Source organism: Dacryopinax primogenitus, assembly GCF_000292625.1.
Source record: "Dacryopinax primogenitus strain DJM-731 SS1 chromosome Unknown DACRYscaffold_3, whole genome shotgun sequence".
NCBI lineage: Eukaryota > Fungi > Basidiomycota > Dacrymycetes > Dacrymycetales > Dacrymycetaceae > Dacryopinax > Dacryopinax primogenitus.
The window spans coordinates 1,250,739-1,268,345 of record NW_024467200.1 but is presented as its reverse complement, the minus strand read 5'-3'; the positions used below and the strand labels follow the sequence as shown (position 1 = coordinate 1,268,345).

General features: G+C 51.4%; 9 protein-coding genes across 9 annotated transcripts; 5 read left to right on the top strand and 4 right to left on the bottom strand.

Moving 5' to 3' along the window:
• Nucleotides 1–801: 801 nt before the first annotated feature.
• Nucleotides 802–2,387, top strand: DACRYDRAFT_75985 (serine/threonine specific protein phosphatase Sit4). The gene is made up of 7 exons (XM_040776170.1): nucleotides 802–1,001; nucleotides 1,137–1,220; nucleotides 1,271–1,570; nucleotides 1,629–1,881; nucleotides 1,931–2,048; nucleotides 2,099–2,168; nucleotides 2,221–2,387. The coding sequence occupies exons 1-7, from the start codon at nucleotides 888–890 to the stop codon at nucleotides 2,221–2,223; spliced, it is 942 nt and encodes a 313-aa protein (XP_040631866.1). The 5' UTR covers nucleotides 802–887; the 3' UTR covers nucleotides 2,224–2,387.
• A 341-nt stretch (nucleotides 2,388–2,728) lies between these two features.
• On the top strand, nucleotides 2,729–4,694 carry DACRYDRAFT_93356 (prolyl aminopeptidase serine peptidase). The gene is made up of 14 exons (XM_040777148.1): nucleotides 2,729–2,840; nucleotides 2,893–2,927; nucleotides 2,978–2,992; nucleotides 3,042–3,144; nucleotides 3,195–3,300; nucleotides 3,353–3,382; nucleotides 3,432–3,490; nucleotides 3,545–3,724; nucleotides 3,786–3,854; nucleotides 3,905–3,944; nucleotides 3,993–4,042; nucleotides 4,090–4,136; nucleotides 4,189–4,304; nucleotides 4,362–4,694. Exons 1-14 carry the CDS (start codon nucleotides 2,767–2,769, stop codon nucleotides 4,386–4,388), a joined length of 951 nt encoding a protein of 316 aa, XP_040631865.1. The 5' UTR covers nucleotides 2,729–2,766; the 3' UTR covers nucleotides 4,389–4,694.
• Nucleotides 4,695–4,789: 95 nt separating this feature from the next.
• DACRYDRAFT_20541 (uncharacterized protein) lies at nucleotides 4,790–5,415 on the bottom strand. Its single transcript, XM_040771977.1, has one exon. It carries the CDS (start codon nucleotides 5,388–5,390, stop codon nucleotides 4,974–4,976), a length of 417 nt encoding a protein of 138 aa, XP_040631864.1. The 5' UTR covers nucleotides 5,391–5,415; the 3' UTR covers nucleotides 4,790–4,973.
• A 3,542-nt stretch (nucleotides 5,416–8,957) lies between these two features.
• On the top strand, nucleotides 8,958–10,430 carry DACRYDRAFT_98713 (alpha/beta hydrolase fold protein; the record flags this gene model as incomplete). Its single annotated transcript, XM_040777543.1, has 5 exons — nucleotides 8,958–9,129; nucleotides 9,215–9,366; nucleotides 9,416–9,708; nucleotides 9,756–10,056; nucleotides 10,109–10,430. The coding sequence occupies exons 2-5, from the start codon at nucleotides 9,227–9,229 to the stop codon at nucleotides 10,428–10,430; spliced, it is 1,056 nt and encodes a 351-aa protein (XP_040631863.1). The 5' UTR covers nucleotides 8,958–9,129; nucleotides 9,215–9,226.
• Nucleotides 10,431–10,765: 335 nt separating this feature from the next.
• On the top strand, nucleotides 10,766–11,955 carry DACRYDRAFT_47610 (homoserine acetyltransferase family protein; the record flags this gene model as incomplete). The annotated part of the gene is made up of 4 exons (XM_040774769.1): nucleotides 10,766–10,875; nucleotides 10,928–11,220; nucleotides 11,273–11,573; nucleotides 11,628–11,955. The coding sequence occupies 4 exons, from the start codon at nucleotides 10,766–10,768 to the stop codon at nucleotides 11,953–11,955; spliced, it is 1,032 nt and encodes a 343-aa protein (XP_040631862.1).
• Nucleotides 11,956–11,999: 44 nt separating this feature from the next.
• On the bottom strand, nucleotides 12,000–14,128 carry DACRYDRAFT_20540 (uncharacterized protein). The gene is made up of 7 exons (XM_040771976.1): nucleotides 14,050–14,128; nucleotides 13,928–13,999; nucleotides 13,815–13,875; nucleotides 13,403–13,766; nucleotides 12,705–13,353; nucleotides 12,243–12,654; nucleotides 12,000–12,191 (listed from the first exon to the last, which is right to left on the bottom strand). Exons 1-7 carry the CDS (start codon nucleotides 14,086–14,088, stop codon nucleotides 12,157–12,159), a joined length of 1,632 nt encoding a protein of 543 aa, XP_040631861.1. The 5' UTR covers nucleotides 14,089–14,128; the 3' UTR covers nucleotides 12,000–12,156.
• A 158-nt stretch (nucleotides 14,129–14,286) lies between these two features.
• DACRYDRAFT_20539 (CRAL/TRIO domain-containing protein) lies at nucleotides 14,287–15,647 on the top strand. Its single transcript, XM_040771975.1, has 5 exons — nucleotides 14,287–14,513; nucleotides 14,570–14,871; nucleotides 14,922–14,988; nucleotides 15,036–15,162; nucleotides 15,220–15,647. Exons 1-5 carry the CDS (start codon nucleotides 14,328–14,330, stop codon nucleotides 15,576–15,578), a joined length of 1,041 nt encoding a protein of 346 aa, XP_040631860.1. The 5' UTR covers nucleotides 14,287–14,327; the 3' UTR covers nucleotides 15,579–15,647.
• A 62-nt stretch (nucleotides 15,648–15,709) lies between these two features.
• Nucleotides 15,710–16,416, bottom strand: DACRYDRAFT_20538 (uncharacterized protein). Its single transcript, XM_040771974.1, has 5 exons — nucleotides 16,279–16,416; nucleotides 16,201–16,225; nucleotides 16,068–16,146; nucleotides 15,973–16,016; nucleotides 15,710–15,920 (listed from the first exon to the last, which is right to left on the bottom strand). The coding sequence occupies exons 1-5, from the start codon at nucleotides 16,371–16,373 to the stop codon at nucleotides 15,831–15,833; spliced, it is 333 nt and encodes a 110-aa protein (XP_040631859.1). The 5' UTR covers nucleotides 16,374–16,416; the 3' UTR covers nucleotides 15,710–15,830.
• Nucleotides 16,417–16,622: 206 nt separating this feature from the next.
• Nucleotides 16,623–17,584, bottom strand: DACRYDRAFT_114269 (cis-2-3-dihydrobiphenyl-2-3-diol dehydrogenase; the record flags this gene model as incomplete). Its single annotated transcript, XM_040769787.1, has 4 exons — nucleotides 16,623–16,841; nucleotides 16,891–17,193; nucleotides 17,243–17,452; nucleotides 17,507–17,584. 4 exons carry the CDS (start codon nucleotides 17,582–17,584, stop codon nucleotides 16,623–16,625), a joined length of 810 nt encoding a protein of 269 aa, XP_040631858.1.
• Nucleotides 17,585–17,607: the final 23 nt, after the last annotated feature.

Below are 17,607 nucleotides of genomic sequence, written 5' to 3'. Positions count from 1 at the left end.
GTGAGGCTCAACCAAGGTGCGGGCTGAATCGACCAATATCCACGCTTTGTTTTCTCTCATGACTTCGTCATCTAGCACTGCGGATGCAGGGCTCTGCAGATCAATCGTAGACACGCCATCCTTCGCGAAAATCCATGCAAAATTGGAATCGGTTTGAAGTATGATCATACGGTTGGCGTGAAGACGAAGCAGCGGAAGACAGAATAATGTTTGGGCTCTTTCCTGCAGCAAGACGTCTGTTAGATGCTTGATCATTGGATACAGATCGCTTACCGATCCCTGGTTGACCAGTGAGGATACATCCAGTGCCACGTTCCGCACTATCGTCTTCAAATGACCTTGCAAGGCGGATAAAGTCTCGTTCGTGTTGAACAGGCCGAAACTGAATGACAGGATCATCGCTGATGCGGGGAGTCGCAATAGGGATTTCTGATTGCCGATTGTTCATTAGATCGCATCCAACATTTCGCTTGTGATGAGCGCATTCTCACAGCCGGATAGTTTGGCGATGAACGGGTGGTGTTCGATTACATATTCCCGTGCTGGAAGACCTTCACATTCTACTTCTTTACTGGCGCGTTTAATTGATAGGGATTTGATGGATTCGGGCAGATGTTTCTTATTCCAGTAAATATCCCAGAATTCATATGGAAGAGTGCCTGGGTGGAGGTTACCTCAAACTTTCCCCACAGTACTATTGAGATTCGACCCCGAGTGAGCCACTAGTACAAGTGGCGCTCATGCAACGGAACCATATGTGCGTTCTACCCATGCTGATGATACAGTAGAGCACCCCTGACACTGGACTGCACTTATCATCAACCGAACAAGAATTTTTACCTAACAAACTCTTCAATTAACGAACCGAAATCAAATCCACGAGAAAAATGGCCGCGCCTATGGAGAAGATGATTGATCCTGTCGAGGTGGACGGTTGGATAGAGCAGCTCGGTCAGTGTAAACAACTTGCAGAATCGGACGTCAAGAGGCTTTGTGATAAGGTGAGCCTTCCGGTCACACGACTGTTTTGCGGGACGGGTTGTCCATGTTATCTGCACCTAATCGCTGTGTTGTATCTATGGGACTTCTCTCGTATTGTTTCGTCCTGGAACATTCGCTGACAAGCGCTGACATAGACGCGGGAAATTCTTATGGAAGAATCAAACGTCCAGCCCGTACGATGCCCTGTAACAGTCTGCGGAGATATTCATGGTCAATTTGTACGTCTGTTGGCGCTGCAAGCAGATTCGTGTCTCCTGATACATATCAGCATGATCTCTCTGAGCTCTTCCGGATCGGTGGAAACTCCCCCGACACCAACTACCTCTTCATGGGAGACTACGTGGACCGAGGGTACTATTCTGTGGAGACTGTCACTCTTCTCGTTGCGCTAAAACTTCGCTACCGCGACCGTGTTACCATCCTTCGAGGTAATCACGAGAGTCGACAGATCACGCAGGTGTACGGCTTCTATGACGAGTGCTTACGGAAATATGGAAACGCGAACGTATGGCGATTCTTCACCGACCTCTTCGACTACCTACCCCTCACTGCCCTTATCGACAACCAGGTAAGTAACGAGTTACTCGGGCGTGATTTGAGTTCATCTTTACTTACTGGAATGTCAGATCTTCTGTCTGCACGGCGGCTTATCCCCTTCCATTGACACGCTCGACCACATCCGCTCGATTGACCGTGTTCAGGAAGTGCCTCATGAGGGGCCGATGTGCGACCTGCTATGGTCTGACCCGGACGATCGGTGTGGATGGGGGATATCTCCACGAGGTGCAGGATACACATTCGGGCAGGACATTTCAGAGGCGTTCAATCATAACAATGGCTTGACCCTGATTGCACGCGCCCATCAGCTGGTCATGGAGGGTGAGCAACTGCATTCTGCCTGCTTGCAATTAACTCATGCTGTATGGAGGTTATAACTGGAGCCAGGATCGCAACGTAGTCACAATTTTCAGCGCACCGAACTACTGCTATCGCTGTGGCAATCAGGCCGCGATCATGGAGATTGACGAGAAGCTCTCGTATAGTTTGTGGGTTCATGAACACGACTGCCTCGACATAACTTCTGACATGTCCCAAGCCTTCAATTCGACCCTGCACCACGTGCTGGTGAACCGCTGGTGTCTCGTAGGGTACCGGACTATTTCCTGGTATGCACTATTTTCCCGTCCATGGCGCCGTTTGGCTTACTGCGATCTGTAGTAAAGGACCACATTCTCCACATTCTCCTCCACATACCCGTAGTTGTTGTGTACACATTCGTGCATTTCGTTACATCCCTGTGTCCCTATCTTCTCCGTTGTCGTTCCATACAGTCCATCTATTAGTCCGCGGACGCGCAAGGAATACAAACCAAACATTAAAGTCGGCATCGGCACGTTCAGGAAGAGCTAATATAACCGTCATGTTGTGTGATGGTCATAGGGATTTACGTCTATCGAGGGGTAAAATGCCCGAATCCCTGACGAGATCACGGTTTGATTCACTCTAGATGTCTGGAAGTCAAAGACCGCATGGGGAGTCGTGATAGAGTTGCGAGTTGTAATAGCGGTCAAAAAAAAAGGCCAGAATTAGAAGTTATTGTTTTGTAGGTCGCGATCGGTTTTCCGAAGGTTGACAAACTAGGGGGGTGCTGTGCAAGGATGCAACGCGCGTGAAATTGCGAACATCGCCCTATTGGGTTGGGCGCTTGAAGACTGTCCAACACCGTATACACGTTGTCATTCACCCTCTTACCGCCGTATCATCATGGCTTCTCTGTATGCTGAGATCAGTGCGTTCGAGACTGGGACCTTGAAGGTGTCGGACATCCATACACTCTAGTAAGAGTTAGCTTGCGTGGGTTGATGCTTTGCTCAATTTCGATGTGGTTAGTTACGAGATTAGCGGGAACGAGAATGGGAAGCCGGGTGGGTGTTTGAATATCATATATGGTTAATGCACTCTTATTGTCTATCAGTTGTTTTCTTGCACGGTAAACGAATATATCCTTCGAGTTATTCCACAGGCTCAAGAGGGTCAAGGTGGTCCTGGAGGAGGGACCAGCGAGCTTGACCGACGATACTTTGACCCAGAAGTGTACAAGATCATTCTCTTTGATCAGCGTGGGTCCGGGAAGTCCACTCCGTATGTGTGCATATAATGGGGCACTGTTCAAGTTCTCATTCTGGCTACAGTTCAGCTTGCCTTGAGCACAATACCACCTGGGATCTGGTCGAGGATGTTGAGCGTATTCGCAAGCATCTGGGCATTCATAAATGGGTTGTCTTTGGAGGATCTTGGGTGCGCTTGTTTTCTGTCACATGGCCGAATCGGAGAAGTCATTCGACCTTAGGGTTCCACACTCGCTTTAGCCTATGCCGAGGTCAGGAGACTTTGTTTGCGATGATGTTCTTCGTTAACCTCATGGCCAGACATACCCAGAGCCCGTGAAAGCTCTTGTGCTCAGAGGTATATTTACTCTGCGGAAGAGGTTTGCTTATGCACTCCGGGGCTGAACATTGCTGAACTGAAATGAAATGCACAGTGAACTGGTGTTCTTCTATCAGAATGGCACTTCTCATATTTTCCCCGAAGCCTGGGACGAGTTCATTGCGCCCATTCCCGAAGCAGAGCGCGACGATATGATGAAGGCGTATCACAGCCAACTGAACTCTGATGACGATGCGATACGTCTCCGGGCGGCTCGAGCCTGGTCGAAGTGGGAGTATGTCAGCCTTGCCATGTGGATCCACCGCTGAAGGCGTGACTGACAACCGTCCCATCAGGATGAGTACTTCCCGCATGAACCTGGACCTGGAAGCTGTAGAACGCGCAGCTCAGGATGATTGGGCCAAGTAAGTGTTCCCTCTCACCGCCCGGAACTCGCGGGCCTCATTATTCGAAGTGCATTTGCTCGCATTGAAAATCACTTCTTCTTCAATGAGGTCAGTCCCATTTTGGATGACCTCGAACCTTGCTGAACCTTCTTGCAGGGCTGGATGAGAGATGGGCAACTCCTTGAGAAACAGGCCATTGACAAGATGTAAGGAAATCAACGACGCGTACATGCTGTCGCTCACAAGCCTGAAGCCGCCACATTCCTACGGTGATTGTCCAGGGCAGATATGACGTGATCTGTAGGTGACTCAAAAGATGGATTGTTCCCTAACTGAGCGTTATGACTTCTAGGCCCAGCAACCACAGCATGGGCGCTCAAGAAAGCCTTCCCGGAGGCCGAATTCCACATCGTACCCAACGCCGGCCATTCATCCAAGGAAGATGGTATCGCGAAGCTCCTGGTAGAGGTGAGGATGTACATTTCCTGGTGCCAAGTGTCAAGGTTCTCATTATGAGATATCCAGGCAACAAACAAGTTCCGTCACCTGTAGATGTGAGGGTCTACTGATACCCGCATTGATAGAAGATTCGGAGCGAAGTTGAGTGCAGAACGAGACCATTTGTAGTAAATCGATACCTGAAATGAAAGAACAAATATGAAGTTGACATTGCCTGCTTACATCGATACTCCCCCAGGAAGGGTTGAGAAGGATTCTGCGAATCGCTGAAACTAAACTGGGGACTTGGCAGGCTTTACCGCTGAAGTTCGTACGGCTAGAAGGATCGCATTACACACCGTACATGCAGTGACATTCAAAATGGGTTATCAAGGAACGATACAGCTACACAGAGTGTGCAGCACAAGGATGACGATGAGGTATATAATTATGGATGAGAGAGAACAGGGTAAAGATCGTGGCAGTACAAGGACGACGATGAGGTATATAATCACGGATGAGAGAGAACAGGGTAAAGATCATGACAAGAGGGATATCACTCGGATACCTTCCACACCAGCACATTCAAAGGGAGCGACCAGATCTCGTAAAAGAAACAAACCAGCAAAAGTCGATACAAGTACACAAAGAATGATGGGAGGAAAAGTTGGTGTGGGATGGTGGGATGATATTGGGGCATCAGCCACGAAGACCGTACAGATTATTACCGGAAGGTTCCCCGTGGATGCGAATGCGGTACAAACAAGTGTAGTCGCCCCCGTAATTCGAGTTGAATGTGAACACTACCAGTCCAAAATCGATCATGTGACCAGACGGTGCAGGGTCCAAGGAGAACTTTTGAATAGGAGCACCCTGGTTGTCGTATTCGAATGAGCCTAGATGCATGAACCTGGCATTTGTAGACGGAGGTGGGGGGGTCTGATCAGAGGGATGCTTCTTCAAGTATTCTTCCAGCTTGGCAACGTTGCCACTTTCGACATGACCCCACACGTCAAACTGTTTAGGGGTAGTCTCGGGCTGATCAAGCATCGACAGCGGGGGAGCTTCGACGACAATTTCATCCACGTAGACGAAGCGATGCAGTCTGATGCCCATAGATCCTTTGTCGCCCTTGAATGCCCAGCAGTGACCAGGATCCAAGAATGGCATGATGACAGAGCTTGCGTCGGGTCCTAGCGGCTGGTGTTTGCTGAACAAACCTGATAAGCGAGGTTGATTAGTCGTTGGGGAGAACACATCATACTGAGGTGAGGTAAATTGGGGGGCAATGCCTGATCCAAATTCAAACAGTGCATGATCTGTGCGCAGAATCGTGTTGTAGCCGAGTTGATTGAGTCGAGCGTCGACAACGTGGACATTGATGTTTCCGCTTCCACTCGGCACGGTGGCGCTCTTGGCAGCCTTTTCAGCGCGTTTCGCTTCTGCCAATGCCTGTTCCGCAGTTTTTCCGACCATACGCAGCTCAGTTTGAGTCTGTTCAATGAAGGCATCTGCGTGCTTTACAAGGCTCTGAGTCTCATCGAACTTCTTTGAAAGTCGGTCTGAGCCTTGCCGAGTCTCAGCAAGCGCCGCGTCGATACGCTTGAAACGATCCTCCAGGCCGGCGCCTCCGGTGACTGCTTCGAGTTTTGAATGGAGACCAGGCAGATCGGAGCTGAGTCTGTCCAGAGCAGAACTAAAGCTAGTTTCGGACGTCTTGCGCTCCCGCATTTCGTCCTCCATTCGGTAGACTCTCTTCCAGAGCTGGTCGATGTCTCCAGTGAGGCGAGAGTCCTGTGCCGGTGCGGTCTCGCGAGCACTGAGGTCTGCCAACGCCCGACGGAGTTTCTCCTCCAGCTGCCCGATACGACCCACCAAGTCGGCAACTTCTGGCGGAGCGTCTGCGTAGATGGGCTGGTAAGAAATGCCGTCTAGTCCGGAGGAATATCCAGCCCAAGCGCTGAGCCCTCGAACAGACGCGTAAAGAACCAGGATGCTGATGCCCCAGAATATGAGGGGAGGCCATATCCAACTGCCCTTTGCAACAAGGTCCCTCCCATATGCGAAGCCTGGAGACAAAATCTTCGAAATGAGAGTGAGAGGCCAAATGAGAATGTAGTAGAATATGTTGACCAGGCCCTGCATGAGACCTTGCCATGGCGGCGGCTGCATCTCTTCCTCGCCATCTGCATGGCTTGCAGACTCGGGTGATGGTACTTCGTCCCTGACCTCTTTGTCTAGCATTGTGTCGGAAGTGGTTGGGTCACTTCGCTGGGCGTCGGGGCGAAGGGCAAACGGAGCGTAGGCTGGATGGCCGGGTCCGATATAGGACGGTGAAACGGTCCGTCCAGCAATAGTTGGAGGGTTCGGAGATTTGCTGCGCGGTACATTGCCGACAGGAGGAGCAAGGGATGCAGGCGAGGGTCGTAGTCGGTCAGCCGGAAGAACAAGAGTAGAAGATGGGCGAGCAGGCTTCTGAGGGAGAACCGCGGGTACAGTGCTTGGCTGTGGGGTAATCTGAGCAAGACCCGGTGCAGTGGGCTTGCTCTTCTGGCTCGTTGGCTTCTCGATGATGACGGTTTCCTCAGTTTCAATGCTTTCGTCTTCATCGACCCCTGTGCTCTTTCGGCCCTTTTTGGTGGTGCTCTTGCGTCGATTCTTGTGACTCATGTCTGCATTTGCGGGGAAAGGAAGGCGGACCGGGGCCTTAGCTTTACCTCGCTTTCGCCGAGGTGTATCCATATCTTCGTCAGACGCATAAGGCTCCTCCGAGGACGGTCGATAGGTCTTTTTGTCAGCGGTTGTCTTTAATCGCTTGCGTGATTTCTGTAGCTAGTTAAACAAACGCGTGATGTTCCTTGGCAAATCTACACACCTTGGCCTGTCCGTCCTCCGCGATATCATCGGGTTCGGCATCATCGTCTATGATGTCATCATCCTCCTCTTCCGGATCTTGCTCTGCCTTATAAGCCTTGTCTTCATCTCTTTTCCTCTTTGTTTTCGACTTCGACTGTGCCTTTGCTGGTTCATCAAGATCCATGAGGCTGCCTTCCTCTACGTATCGATCCTCCTCTGCGTAGTCATAACTCTCCTCCCTTTCGTCCTCGTCCTCGTCCATTGCTTCATGGTCACGTTCTTTCACAACATATTTGACTTTGGCTGCACCGCTCATGATCATATCCATTACCGGGCTGCGAGCACGTGGTGCTGTCGCACGTACGTCTCCTACGGAACCTTGTTCCATATCGCTATCTTCATCTTGAGCTTGCACCGTTTGAGGTGGTTCCGCAAGTCTAGAGGTGAGCCTGCCAGTAGGGCGTCTAGCTCCCGTAGCATACATTGCGCTAAGCGCCTTCACTCCGCCAGCACTGTGAATGGCAGTCGCAGCTCCCACCGTGGTGTCACGGAGAGAAGCTGGGTTAGGTGCCGTCGCAGAAGACATAAGACCAGTCGCGTTCAAGCTTTGGCGTTGCTTTAGCTGTTGTTGCTGCCTCTGAGCGATCTCGGCTTGCTTCTGATCCTTAAGAGCGGCGTATCGCTGTCGGGCAGCTTCCACAGGGGTGGGAGACGAGGGAGATATGAGCGTAGGTGCCGGGGGTGGTGAAGTGGTACCACGTCTGGGCTGTTGTGGTGAGACAGGTCTCACTGCAGTCGCGTTGTCACCAGAGGAGGCTGCGTTGGGAAGGGCACTGAAGTGAACGACAGCGATCGGTCAGAGGAATATCTGACGCAGCTGGGGAACAACGCACCCGTACGCGACAGATAGAGGAATCGTGCTCGTGCTTGCGCGTGGTCGCCGCCTACCTCCTGCTGACCCTGTGGAGGAGAAAGACTCGTCCGGATCGTATGCTTCTGACTCCTGGCTTCTTTGACTAGTTGTACTAATCGGCTTCTGGGAGGACATAAGATGGTAAAAATCGTTTCTCCTTTCAAAGAAAAAGTTGTCCGAGAGTCTGACGATATCGGTCGATACCTATATGCGTGGAGGTCGATTCGCTTCTGTGGTTGTTGTCAGCGGGAGAACACTTGACATGACGTGGACATTGTGGGCGCCTACCGTTCGGGTGTTGTCACCGTTGAGATTCCAAGATTCTCTATTTTCTCTTTCAGATCGTTTGTTCACGTCGTTTCCAGATGGTGGAGGATTGAGGTAACGTTGAGGACGCGTTGAGGTCGTGAGGCGTGGTCGTTATTCAGCGCGACAGAATGCTTCCGTGTGGCAGTTGGTGAACACCTCTTCCGCCATCCCTTCCTCCTTTCACATATACCTTCTGTCACCTTACTGTATTTTGATTGTTGTCCCCTGCGAGCAATCGCTCATTCCATAATAGCTATAGGTTGACTTACCAAGTCAATCATCTGTCCAATTCTTTGTAAAGTACAACGACAACGACAGGAAATTTCCATACCTTGTGACTTCCTACATTCTCCCTTCTGATACACGTGGGGCCATACACTATTCAGGCACCAGCATGGCAAAGGACCTTACAGCGTGCGGCATATGAGCCCTGTGAGATATTGTAGGCTGATTGATATGTCGGCAATGTCATTGCTCTTCAGCATTAATGTGAAGAGTGATAATATTACTGGAGCATGGACCGAGGTCTCGGATCCTTTTGAGTGAGACGCAAGTCGCCTTCTTGCTTTTCACACCGCCGTTCCCTCTAGCTTCTATCATCTGGTGCTATTCTACGATAAATGAACACCGCGCTGCTCCTTCCTTGACTATCTTTTGACTATGCGAATCTCTGTGCTGTCTATTATGTACTCGTAACTGCTGGCTCTCCTTAAACAACCCGATCGCTGTTATCCGGGCACGGAATTCTGCCGGAAAGCAATACAACATCAACACAATGTGAGTCCTTGTGTCGGGCGGCTTACTAGTCGCCAGCACGGGTCTTCCCCAACGACGATCTTCACCGCATATTGACTTGGAGCAGCAATAACACGCCATGCCTCGTAAACTGACCCCGGAGCAAGAGGCAATGAAGGTAGAGAGGTTTGAGCTCGGGGATTTTGAGCTAGAATGCCGTGCTCAGACAACAGACTGGTTTCTGATGTATCGGTGTATTGGTGACGCCAAGAATCCAGCGTAAGCCACGGATAACTGTAGCAACCTCAGCCGTCTGAATGTTCCTCAGAATCTTGAAGCCGACCTGCTTTGGAGGTACCATTCGGGGATCGGATGTACCTGTGGGTGAAGAGCACACCATCACCCCGGCGAGATATTACATCATTTTCGTGGGCATGTTCGGCGGTTCGGAAAGCTCGTCACCATCGAACACGAACGCGCCGTTCAACGGGGGAAACTTCCCGCCCATCTCCCTTGCTGATCAGGTCAATGCTCAGAAGAAGCTCTGCGACTTCTTGGGGATCAAGAAACTGTTCGCTGTCGCGGGCTTTAGCATGGGTGCTTGTCAAGCATTCCAATGGGGTGAGTACTTTCTGCGGCACACGAGACTATTTACTGACGAGAGAAAGGTGTACAATATCCCGACTATATGGACTTCATCATTCCCGTGTGCGGTTCCGCCCGATGCAGTCCCCACAACTATACGTTCCTCGAAGGTCCTAAAAATGCCCTCTTGGCGGATCAAAACTTCAAGGGTGGACATTACACCACCGACGCATTGCCTCGACTCGGAACAAAAGGCTTCGCAAGGGCGTATTCAGGTTGGGGCTATAGCAGTGCGTGGTATACTCAGGGAAAGTTCCTGGATCTCGGATTTAAGGACCTTGATGATTACCTGGTGCAGGCCTGGGATGGTTCCCTGGGCACAACGTGCGCTGCCCATATACTTTACGCATGTCCGCGTAAGCTAATGCGTTTCCAGGGATGCAAATGACCTGCTCTGCCTGACACGAACTTGGCAAACGGCCAACGTTGCCAATATTCCTCCCTACAACGGCGATTTTGAAGCTGCTATGAAGGCCATCAAAGCGCGGGCTCTGGTCATGCCATGCACAACGGACCAATACTTTGAGGCAGAGGCCAGCGAGATCGAGGTCTCGCTCATGAGTCCCGGAATTGGCATGTATAAGCCCATTGTCAGCATCTATGGACATCAGGCTGGTGCGAACAGCAACCCGACTGACACCAAGTTCTTTAACGAGGCCGTCGCCGAGTTGTTTGCTGAGGTTGAGAAGAAGGCCTAGGGATATATCGGATTTTTTGTTGGGTTACGGAATGAATTAGAACGGAATTCGGAAGAGATACCCCGGACAGCGGCTTCTTTCAGGAACATGTGGATCTTAGCTTCCCTACATTCGGCCCCGACTTCCATAAGTGCTAGCTGGCGCTGTTATCATTGGTCTATCCCCAGTTGGCTCCTGATTGACTGAGATGCATATGTTTTTCTCCTGTCGAGTTCTCCCGTTATCGCAACCACGAAAGCAGTGGCAGGCGAGGCGTGATATATAAGAACTGCCTTCTGCATTCTTCAGGGCTCGCTGAGGACTGTAGACCTCGCCAACCACCTCCTGAGCAGATGATGCTCAAGGTCGAGCGGTTCGCGCTGGGAGAGTTCACTCTCGTTGGTGGACAAAAGACCACTGACTGTTTCCTGGAATACCACGCTCTTGGCGACCCGACAAACCCTGCGTGAGAGCTGTTCCCTTCTCTCGGCCGTGAGCAAAGCTGAACCGCCTTGCAGTGTTCTTAAGCCGACATGCTTCGGAGGTAGCATTCGCTCCAGTGACATACCAATTGGAGAGGAGCATACGCTTACGCCTGAGAAATATTTCATCATCCAGGTCGGCATGTTGGGTGGTGGGGAGAGCTCTTCTCCCTCTAACTCCAAAGCACCTTACGACGGACCTCGGTTTCCACCGATCACGCTAGCGGACCAGGTGGAAGCACAGAAGAAGCTCGTGGAAAGCCTTGGTATAACGAAGCTGTGGGCCGTCACAGGATATAGCATGGGTGCTATGCAGTCTTATCAATGGGGTCAGAACCATCGATGCACGTCAGTCGAACTATGCTGATTAACAAATGGCAGCCGTGCAATATCCATCATTCGTCCAACATATCATCCCCACCTCCGGTGCTGCACGCTGCAGCCTACATAACTACGTCTTTCTTGAAGGACCCAAGAACGCACTTTTCGCCGATGGCAAGTTCAACAATGGAGAATACACGCCAGACGACCTTCCTCTCCTTGGTTTGAAGGGTTTTGCTCGTGCGTATTCCGGTTGGGGCTTTAGCAGTGCATGGTATAGAGAGCATCGGTATAAGGAGCTCGGATTCAAGGATTTCGACGAGTATTTGGTCAAGTATTGGGATGAAGGGATGGGCACTTTGTAAAGCGTTCAATCCATTTCTAATTGATTGAAACACTCACATTTATTGCCCAGGGATGCAAACGACCTCCTCTCTCTCGTCAAGACCTGGCAGACTGGCGACGTATCCAACATCCCTCCTTACAACGGTAACTTGGAGGCAGCGATGCAAGCCATCGAGGCGCGTGCACTAGTCATGCCGTGCACAACGGACCAATACTTCGAGGCCGTCACGGGCGAACACGAGGTCTCGCTCATGCGACCAGGCATCGGCAAGTACAACCCGATTATCAGTATCTGGGGCCACCAGGCCGGGGGATGTAGTAATCCTGTCGACAACAAGTTTTACGACGATTCAGTTGCTGCGCTCTTTGCGGAGACTGAGGCGAAGCTGAACGCTTGATACGACGTGAAACAAATGCCTGGGCGAAGAACTTGTACATGGGCAGTTTGTATATAACTGGAACAACATCAAATACCAACGTAATAAGAGGGAAAGCAGCGAGTAGGTTGGGCACATGGCCAAAGTCCTGCGGGTTTGGTTTGGTGTGGGAGCAATTCATGTGCATATACGGTGTGACAGTTGATCATTACGTGCAAATAACTACTCGTCCATGGAACCAGCTGTGATAACATCATCTGCGTGGCCAAGTCAGCAATACTCTCGACGAGACTCACTAGAATACTTACCTATCTTCAGTATTGCCCGAACCATCTGAGTGGCCAACAAATACTGCTGCCGCTTCGAAATCAGTGGGTCATATACGAATTGCTTCTTCATATCATTCTCCCCCCTGCCATTGCAGTCAATCCCGAGCCTAGGATTAGCCTCTGTTACCTGTCTGCTCTTGACCTCCGTAAGCGTCTCGATTGGGCTGAAGCCAGAGTTCTCCGCCAGTGCGAGTGGGATGCTGTCCAACGCTGAAGCGAACGCACGCATCGCGTATTGTTCAATCGAAGGTATTTCATCTGCCGCTTTGGAGACTGCGAGCGAGCAGCTAATCTCTGCTGCTCCACCTCCGTAAACCACGCGGTTGTTTACCACCAGGTTGCGCACGACGCAGAGTGCATCATGAAGAGCGCGTTTGGCCTCATCCACAATCTGTAGGGTAGGTATCAGTATCTGCGGATATTTCACTAGGACGGACATACCATCTTGTTGCTTCCGCGCACAAGGATTGTGACTGCTTTGCTGTTCGCGCACTCTTCAATCACGATCATCTTGTCCCTTGTCGTACCGAAGGCGATCTCCTTGACCAACCCAGCCTTTCCAAGCTTCTCAGCACTGAGGTCCTCGAACCTCGGCACGATTCGCCCATGCGTCGCAATAGCGATGAGCTCAATCTCGGGACCTCCGACCCATCTGACCGAGGGTAGGTCGTTTGCCATTAGAAGCGAGTTGGCCTCATCGTCGAATCCCCACTGGCATATGACGAGGTTTGCACCCGCGTCTTTCACGCGCTTGATCATATCCTCGAACTTGCCCTTCTCGTAAGCCTGCAGTTTGCGATATTCCTCCACCGAACCAATCTCAAGTTTGTGCTTCGTCTTTGGGCGCGGGGGCTCGAACGGGCACGTAAGAATGGCGATCCTGGCATCGCGAACGGTGCGCGGCATTTGGGGATGGGACATCTCCTTGTCGATGACAACGCCTTTTACGAGGGAAGTGTCTGCGAGCGAGCCGCCAACTTTGCCAGTCACCTTAATGAGATCGAAGGGGACATCCTTTCTTTGCAGGTCAGCAACGGCAAGCACTGCATCGACGGCAATTTGTGCGAAGTGCTGGTGTGCCTTCGACACGCTGCAGAATTGATCAGACGGGACCAATTTTGGTTGACATGAAAACGTACATCTTGCTTCCCAGACTTGTCATAGCCGTCTTAAGCAAATTCTCGGTATTCGAGGGGGTAAATTCAACCTCGTCCGCGATGCGATCCAGCTCTTTAACCGCAACAGCACAAGCTTTCTCGAACCCATCGGCAATCCGTATCGGGTGAATACCTCGATCCAAGAGTTCTTCAGACTGCTCAAGTAACGCACCCGCCAAAACAACGACGCCTGTTGTTCCATCACCGATCTCGTCATCCTGTGATTTAGAAAGCTGGACAAGAAGCTTTGCAATCTGATGCTCGACCTCCATCTGACCCAGAATAGTCGCACCATCGTTTGTCACGGTGATATCGCCATCCGGGCTGATGAGGATCTTGTCGAGCCCTATGAAGCTTGAGAAGACGGAACATCGCATGGGGGAAAAGATTTCACCTCTTGGTCCCAGGGAGGTCCGTACAATGTTGGCAACTGTTCGAGCGGCAAGGATGTGAGACTGCCATAAATATTAATCATAAATTCAGAGAGTATTAATTCAATATACTAACCCTAATAGCCTCCAGCCCATGTGTCCTCGTCTTCTTGCCTTGCTCCCTCAAAATAATGTACGGGCGCCCATACTGCCGTGCTATATTAGGGTTATTTTATTTTCCCGAACATAAACACGCACTTCATCATAGGCCATTGTGGCTTGCGGTTGTTGGGCCATTTTGTCTTTTCTCAAGTAAATGCTCAAGGCAGAGATGCAGTATGGACGTACTACAGTGGCGGACTGCTGAGCACGCGCAGAAAAAGACGTCCTAATGCTTCTGCACAGCCACCTAAGCCATGGGTCCTGACGTGAGCCGCCCAAACGAGAAGCGAGCCAAGGAGAGGTGAGGCAGGCGGTGCCGCCATTGAGTTCTGAGGCCGGTGTGTTTCCTTGCACTCTACCACTATCTCCCTCCCATGGTAGTGATACACAAGCCTTTCCTTCCCCCTCCTCGACCGGACGCGGTGCCGACCCTGGTCTCTGAGCCTGATCAAGAGAAGTACGATACTCTCCTCAACCACTTCTCCGATCCTGCGTTTCAGTTGCAGGGTGAGAAGGAGACCGAAAAGACTGCGCTTACGGAATACGAGAAATACTGGCTGGTGCGTCACCCTCGTTGTCATCTTTCAGCCTGATCTCATACTATATTGGATATCAGTCGAAGGAATGTTTCCTGCGGTATCTCCGTGCGACAAAGGGTGATGTCGCTGCCGCCATTAAGCGTCTTGAGAGCACTCTTGCCTGGCGACGCTCCTATGGGTTCTATCGGCCTGACTTCGCCGAGCATGTGGAACCCGAAGGAGTCACCGGCAAGTGCCTGCTCCTCGGGTACGACGTTGCGGGACGGCCTGGGGTGTACCTTATCCCCAGCAACCAGAACACAGAGGCCTCGGAGCGACAACTCGAGTTTACGTTCTTCGTGATTGAATGCGCTATCGACCTCATGGGACCCGGAACCGAGTATGTGCTATGTTCGTTTCGTCTCAATTACTGTGCTGACATCTTGACAGGAATATTGCATTACTGATCAACTTTGGAGATAAAGGGAAGCATCCACCAATGTGGATCGCGCGAAAGGTACGTTCTCTTCATGCCGGGGCGACACGATTTGACACTCCGTATAGATGCTCGGTATTCTTCAAGGCCACTACCCAGAACGGCTCGGCAAGTCGTTTGTGATCAACATCCCCTGGTACGTCGATATGTTCCTGAAGATGATTTGGCCGTTCGTGGATCCGGTTACCAAAGGCAGTGCGTCTCACTCCCCCTTTTTCTCTGAGAACTGGCCATGAACAAATCTGGTATCAGAGGTGCACTTCAACCCTAATGTTATCAAAGAGAACCTCATGACGCCCGATATGCTCCTCAGCGAATGGAATGGGGAAATTCAATTCACCTATGAGCACTCCCAGTTTTGGCCCGAGCTTCTCCGGATCGTGAAAGAATACCGGGGGGCAAATATGGGCCGCTGGCGCACTTTAGGCGCCAAAGTGGGCATCAGCGAGTGGGACTACAAAAACGGCAGCAGTGTGCTACGGACATTCGAAGAAACGGAGAAGGGACAGACGATTGAGGCCACTGGTGGATATGAGGACGTAGAACGAGAAGCGAATGAGGAGCTTCAGAGAGAGATGGGTCCCGAAGGACTCGTGGAGGCAAGCGCTTGACTTGCGGAGAGGCCGAAAGCTGCCCCGGACACATAGACGCAGTATCTCCCTTGCATTATCTTACACAATTCATACAGGGTCTTCAGTGTTTTGTTCTTCGCTGCTGGACATGACGACAATCGGTATGGATTACAATTTTGAGCTACAATTGAGGTGTCGCATTCTGCGCTCGACGCCTGGGTCGCTTTAGCATATAAGGGTTGCATTTCAAGACTTTTCATCAACTGCCTCTCGGAGATGGTCCTTCTCTGCTCAAGTATCCTTATTCCCCTTTTCCTTCGCCTTGAGGAAGTCGACCGTGGACCGCTGCAGTTCCGCAGGAGTACCCTCTGCCTTGTCGGCCTATGATACGGTATGAGCATGACCTTTCAGGAGGATATCCGGAAGCCAGCACCTTGATATCAGCCTCTGATTCGGAAGCCAGGAGCTCGTTCCAACCTGTCAGGAGTAAGCAGATCAGACATTTAGGTCAATGCACTAAACACCCACCGGGAGCGTGATTGTGTGGGGCTGACTCGTGCATCTCTCCATGCTTAGTCTTGTTCCTATTCAGCTCTTTCTCAATCACCTGCCGTGTGACGAGTCAACATGTTCCTCGCATACACTCCGGTAGATGGCTCACATGGGGGTCATTGCCGTGCACGTTACTGTAAATCGAGTGTCAGTATTCCGATACTGTCGGACAGCGGGATAGACGTACCCTCCGCCGGTGTAGTACCTGCCTGGGAGAGCGGCGAGGGGCGCGACGGCCCTACGGGAGACACGGGGGACGTTACGGACGACGAGGGCGAACATTGGTTAGTGGTGATAGAATGGGACAAGACTAAGCAGGTGGTCGTGGACGTGCTCAGTGGGAGATGCGGGTCTGGGCTGGGCTGGTCATACTTTGGCCGGAGCCCATGTCCCGTTAAGGACAAGGCGGGTGGATGACGTCATTTCACGTTCGCCGCGTCGGTGCAACGGTTTGTCCAGATTTCTCTAGTTCAGGCTTCGCATTGCATCATATCTATTCGTGCTGATACCACTGACCCTAGTAGAATTAACTCACAGCGGCTTGGCTTCAAGCCAATGATCCACCAACGGCTGTGCAAGCAGTCTTCCGCCCTCGACATTGATCGTTACCCCTGTGAGATTCGTGCATTTCATGCAAAAGAGGTATGCGTCAGCGATCTCCTCTGGCTTCGCGACGTGTTGCACCAGCGCTGTCTTGGAGATACCATCTTCCAACGCTACTTTTGCTGTGGGGTCCATGGCGTGCCACATCTGCATGAACTGTCAGCTTCAGTCGCCTGTTAGAAGGGAATATGCTCACATTAGTATCGACATACCCCGGACTGACTGTGTTCACCCTGATCGGCGCCAGCTGAACCGCCAACCCACGCGTCAAGCCATCCACCGCTCCGGTGATTGAAGCCGCAATCTCCCACCCCTTATGCGGCTTTTTGAAGCTCGAGCTCATCGTCATAGTTATCGATCCTCCGGCGTTGATGTACCCCTTCTGCATGGTGTAATTGGCGCTGATAAGGGCACCCCAGAAGATGATGTCGAAGTGGGCCCGTCGGCCATTGTCTGTCTCGGAGAAGAATTGGGGGACGCTGTCAATCGCTGTGTACACCTAGGTGTTGGTCAGTCAAAACGAAGGAATACAATGGATTGAACAGAACGAGATGATCGAATTGCCCAACGCTATCCCAGAACTTCTCAATTTCTCTGTCAACCTTGACATTGCAGGTCGAGCCAGAGATCCGCCCCTTGAATGACTCGTGCAATGCAGATAAGTTCTTGACAGCAGTGTCAACCTTTTCGGCATGGCTGGAGGCGATGATGACCTTCGCGCCGTGCTCGAGGGATGCTCTCGCGACTTCGTAGCCGATCTGCAATTCTGGTTAGCTTGAGATCAGAGGACGGAAAAATCGAGATCTACTGACTCCAGAGGACCCGCCGATGATAACGACGGTCTTGTCAACCAACTGGGTAAGGGATCGGAAATTTGGAATAGAAGTCATGCTTATAGTGAATTGTCAACTCG

Excerpts from the sequence above, each read along its gene's own strand:
- DACRYDRAFT_75985 (XM_040776170.1), top strand. The coding sequence starts at position 888 with ATGGCCGCGCCTATGGAGAAGATGATTGATCCTGTCGAGGTGGACGGT. Across the intron at positions 1,571-1,628 it reads CTGCCCTTATCGACAACCAG|ATCTTCTGTCTGCACGGCGG; the intron begins GTAAGTAACGAG and ends CTGGAATGTCAG. Across the intron at positions 1,882-1,930 it reads CCATCAGCTGGTCATGGAGG|GTTATAACTGGAGCCAGGAT; the intron begins GTGAGCAACTGC and ends TGCTGTATGGAG.
- DACRYDRAFT_93356 (XM_040777148.1), top strand. The coding sequence starts at position 2,767 with ATGGCTTCTCTGTATGCTGAGATCAGTGCGTTCGAGACTGGGACCTTG. Across the intron at positions 3,301-3,352 it reads TTGTCTTTGGAGGATCTTGG|GGTTCCACACTCGCTTTAGC; the intron begins GTGCGCTTGTTT and ends ATTCGACCTTAG. Across the intron at positions 3,945-3,992 it reads ATCACTTCTTCTTCAATGAG|GGCTGGATGAGAGATGGGCA; the intron begins GTCAGTCCCATT and ends ACCTTCTTGCAG.
- DACRYDRAFT_20541 (XM_040771977.1), bottom strand. The coding sequence starts at position 5,390 with ATGGGCATCAGACTGCATCGCTTCGTCTACGTGGATGAAATTGTCGTC.
- DACRYDRAFT_20540 (XM_040771976.1), bottom strand. The coding sequence starts at position 14,088 with ATGGCCCAACAACCGCAAGCCACAATGGCCTATGATGAA. Across the intron at positions 14,000-14,049 it reads CCACAATGGCCTATGATGAA|TATGGGCGCCCGTACATTAT; the intron begins GTGCGTGTTTAT and ends ATAGCACGGCAG. Across the intron at positions 13,354-13,402 it reads ACAAGTCTGGGAAGCAAGAT|CGTGTCGAAGGCACACCAGC; the intron begins GTACGTTTTCAT and ends TCAATTCTGCAG.
- DACRYDRAFT_20539 (XM_040771975.1), top strand. The coding sequence starts at position 14,328 with ATGGTAGTGATACACAAGCCTTTCCTTCCCCCTCCTCGACCGGACGCG. Across the intron at positions 14,989-15,035 it reads CAATGTGGATCGCGCGAAAG|ATGCTCGGTATTCTTCAAGG; the intron begins GTACGTTCTCTT and ends CACTCCGTATAG. Across the intron at positions 15,163-15,219 it reads GGATCCGGTTACCAAAGGCA|AGGTGCACTTCAACCCTAAT; the intron begins GTGCGTCTCACT and ends ATCTGGTATCAG.
- DACRYDRAFT_20538 (XM_040771974.1), bottom strand. The coding sequence starts at position 16,373 with ATGTTCGCCCTCGTCGTCCGTAACGTCCCCCGTGTCTCCCGTAGGGCC. Across the intron at positions 16,226-16,278 it reads AGGTACTACACCGGCGGAGG|TAACGTGCACGGCAATGACC; the intron begins GTACGTCTATCC and ends CTCGATTTACAG. Across the intron at positions 16,147-16,200 it reads TGCACGGCAATGACCCCCAT|GTGATTGAGAAAGAGCTGAA; the intron begins GTGAGCCATCTA and ends GTCACACGGCAG.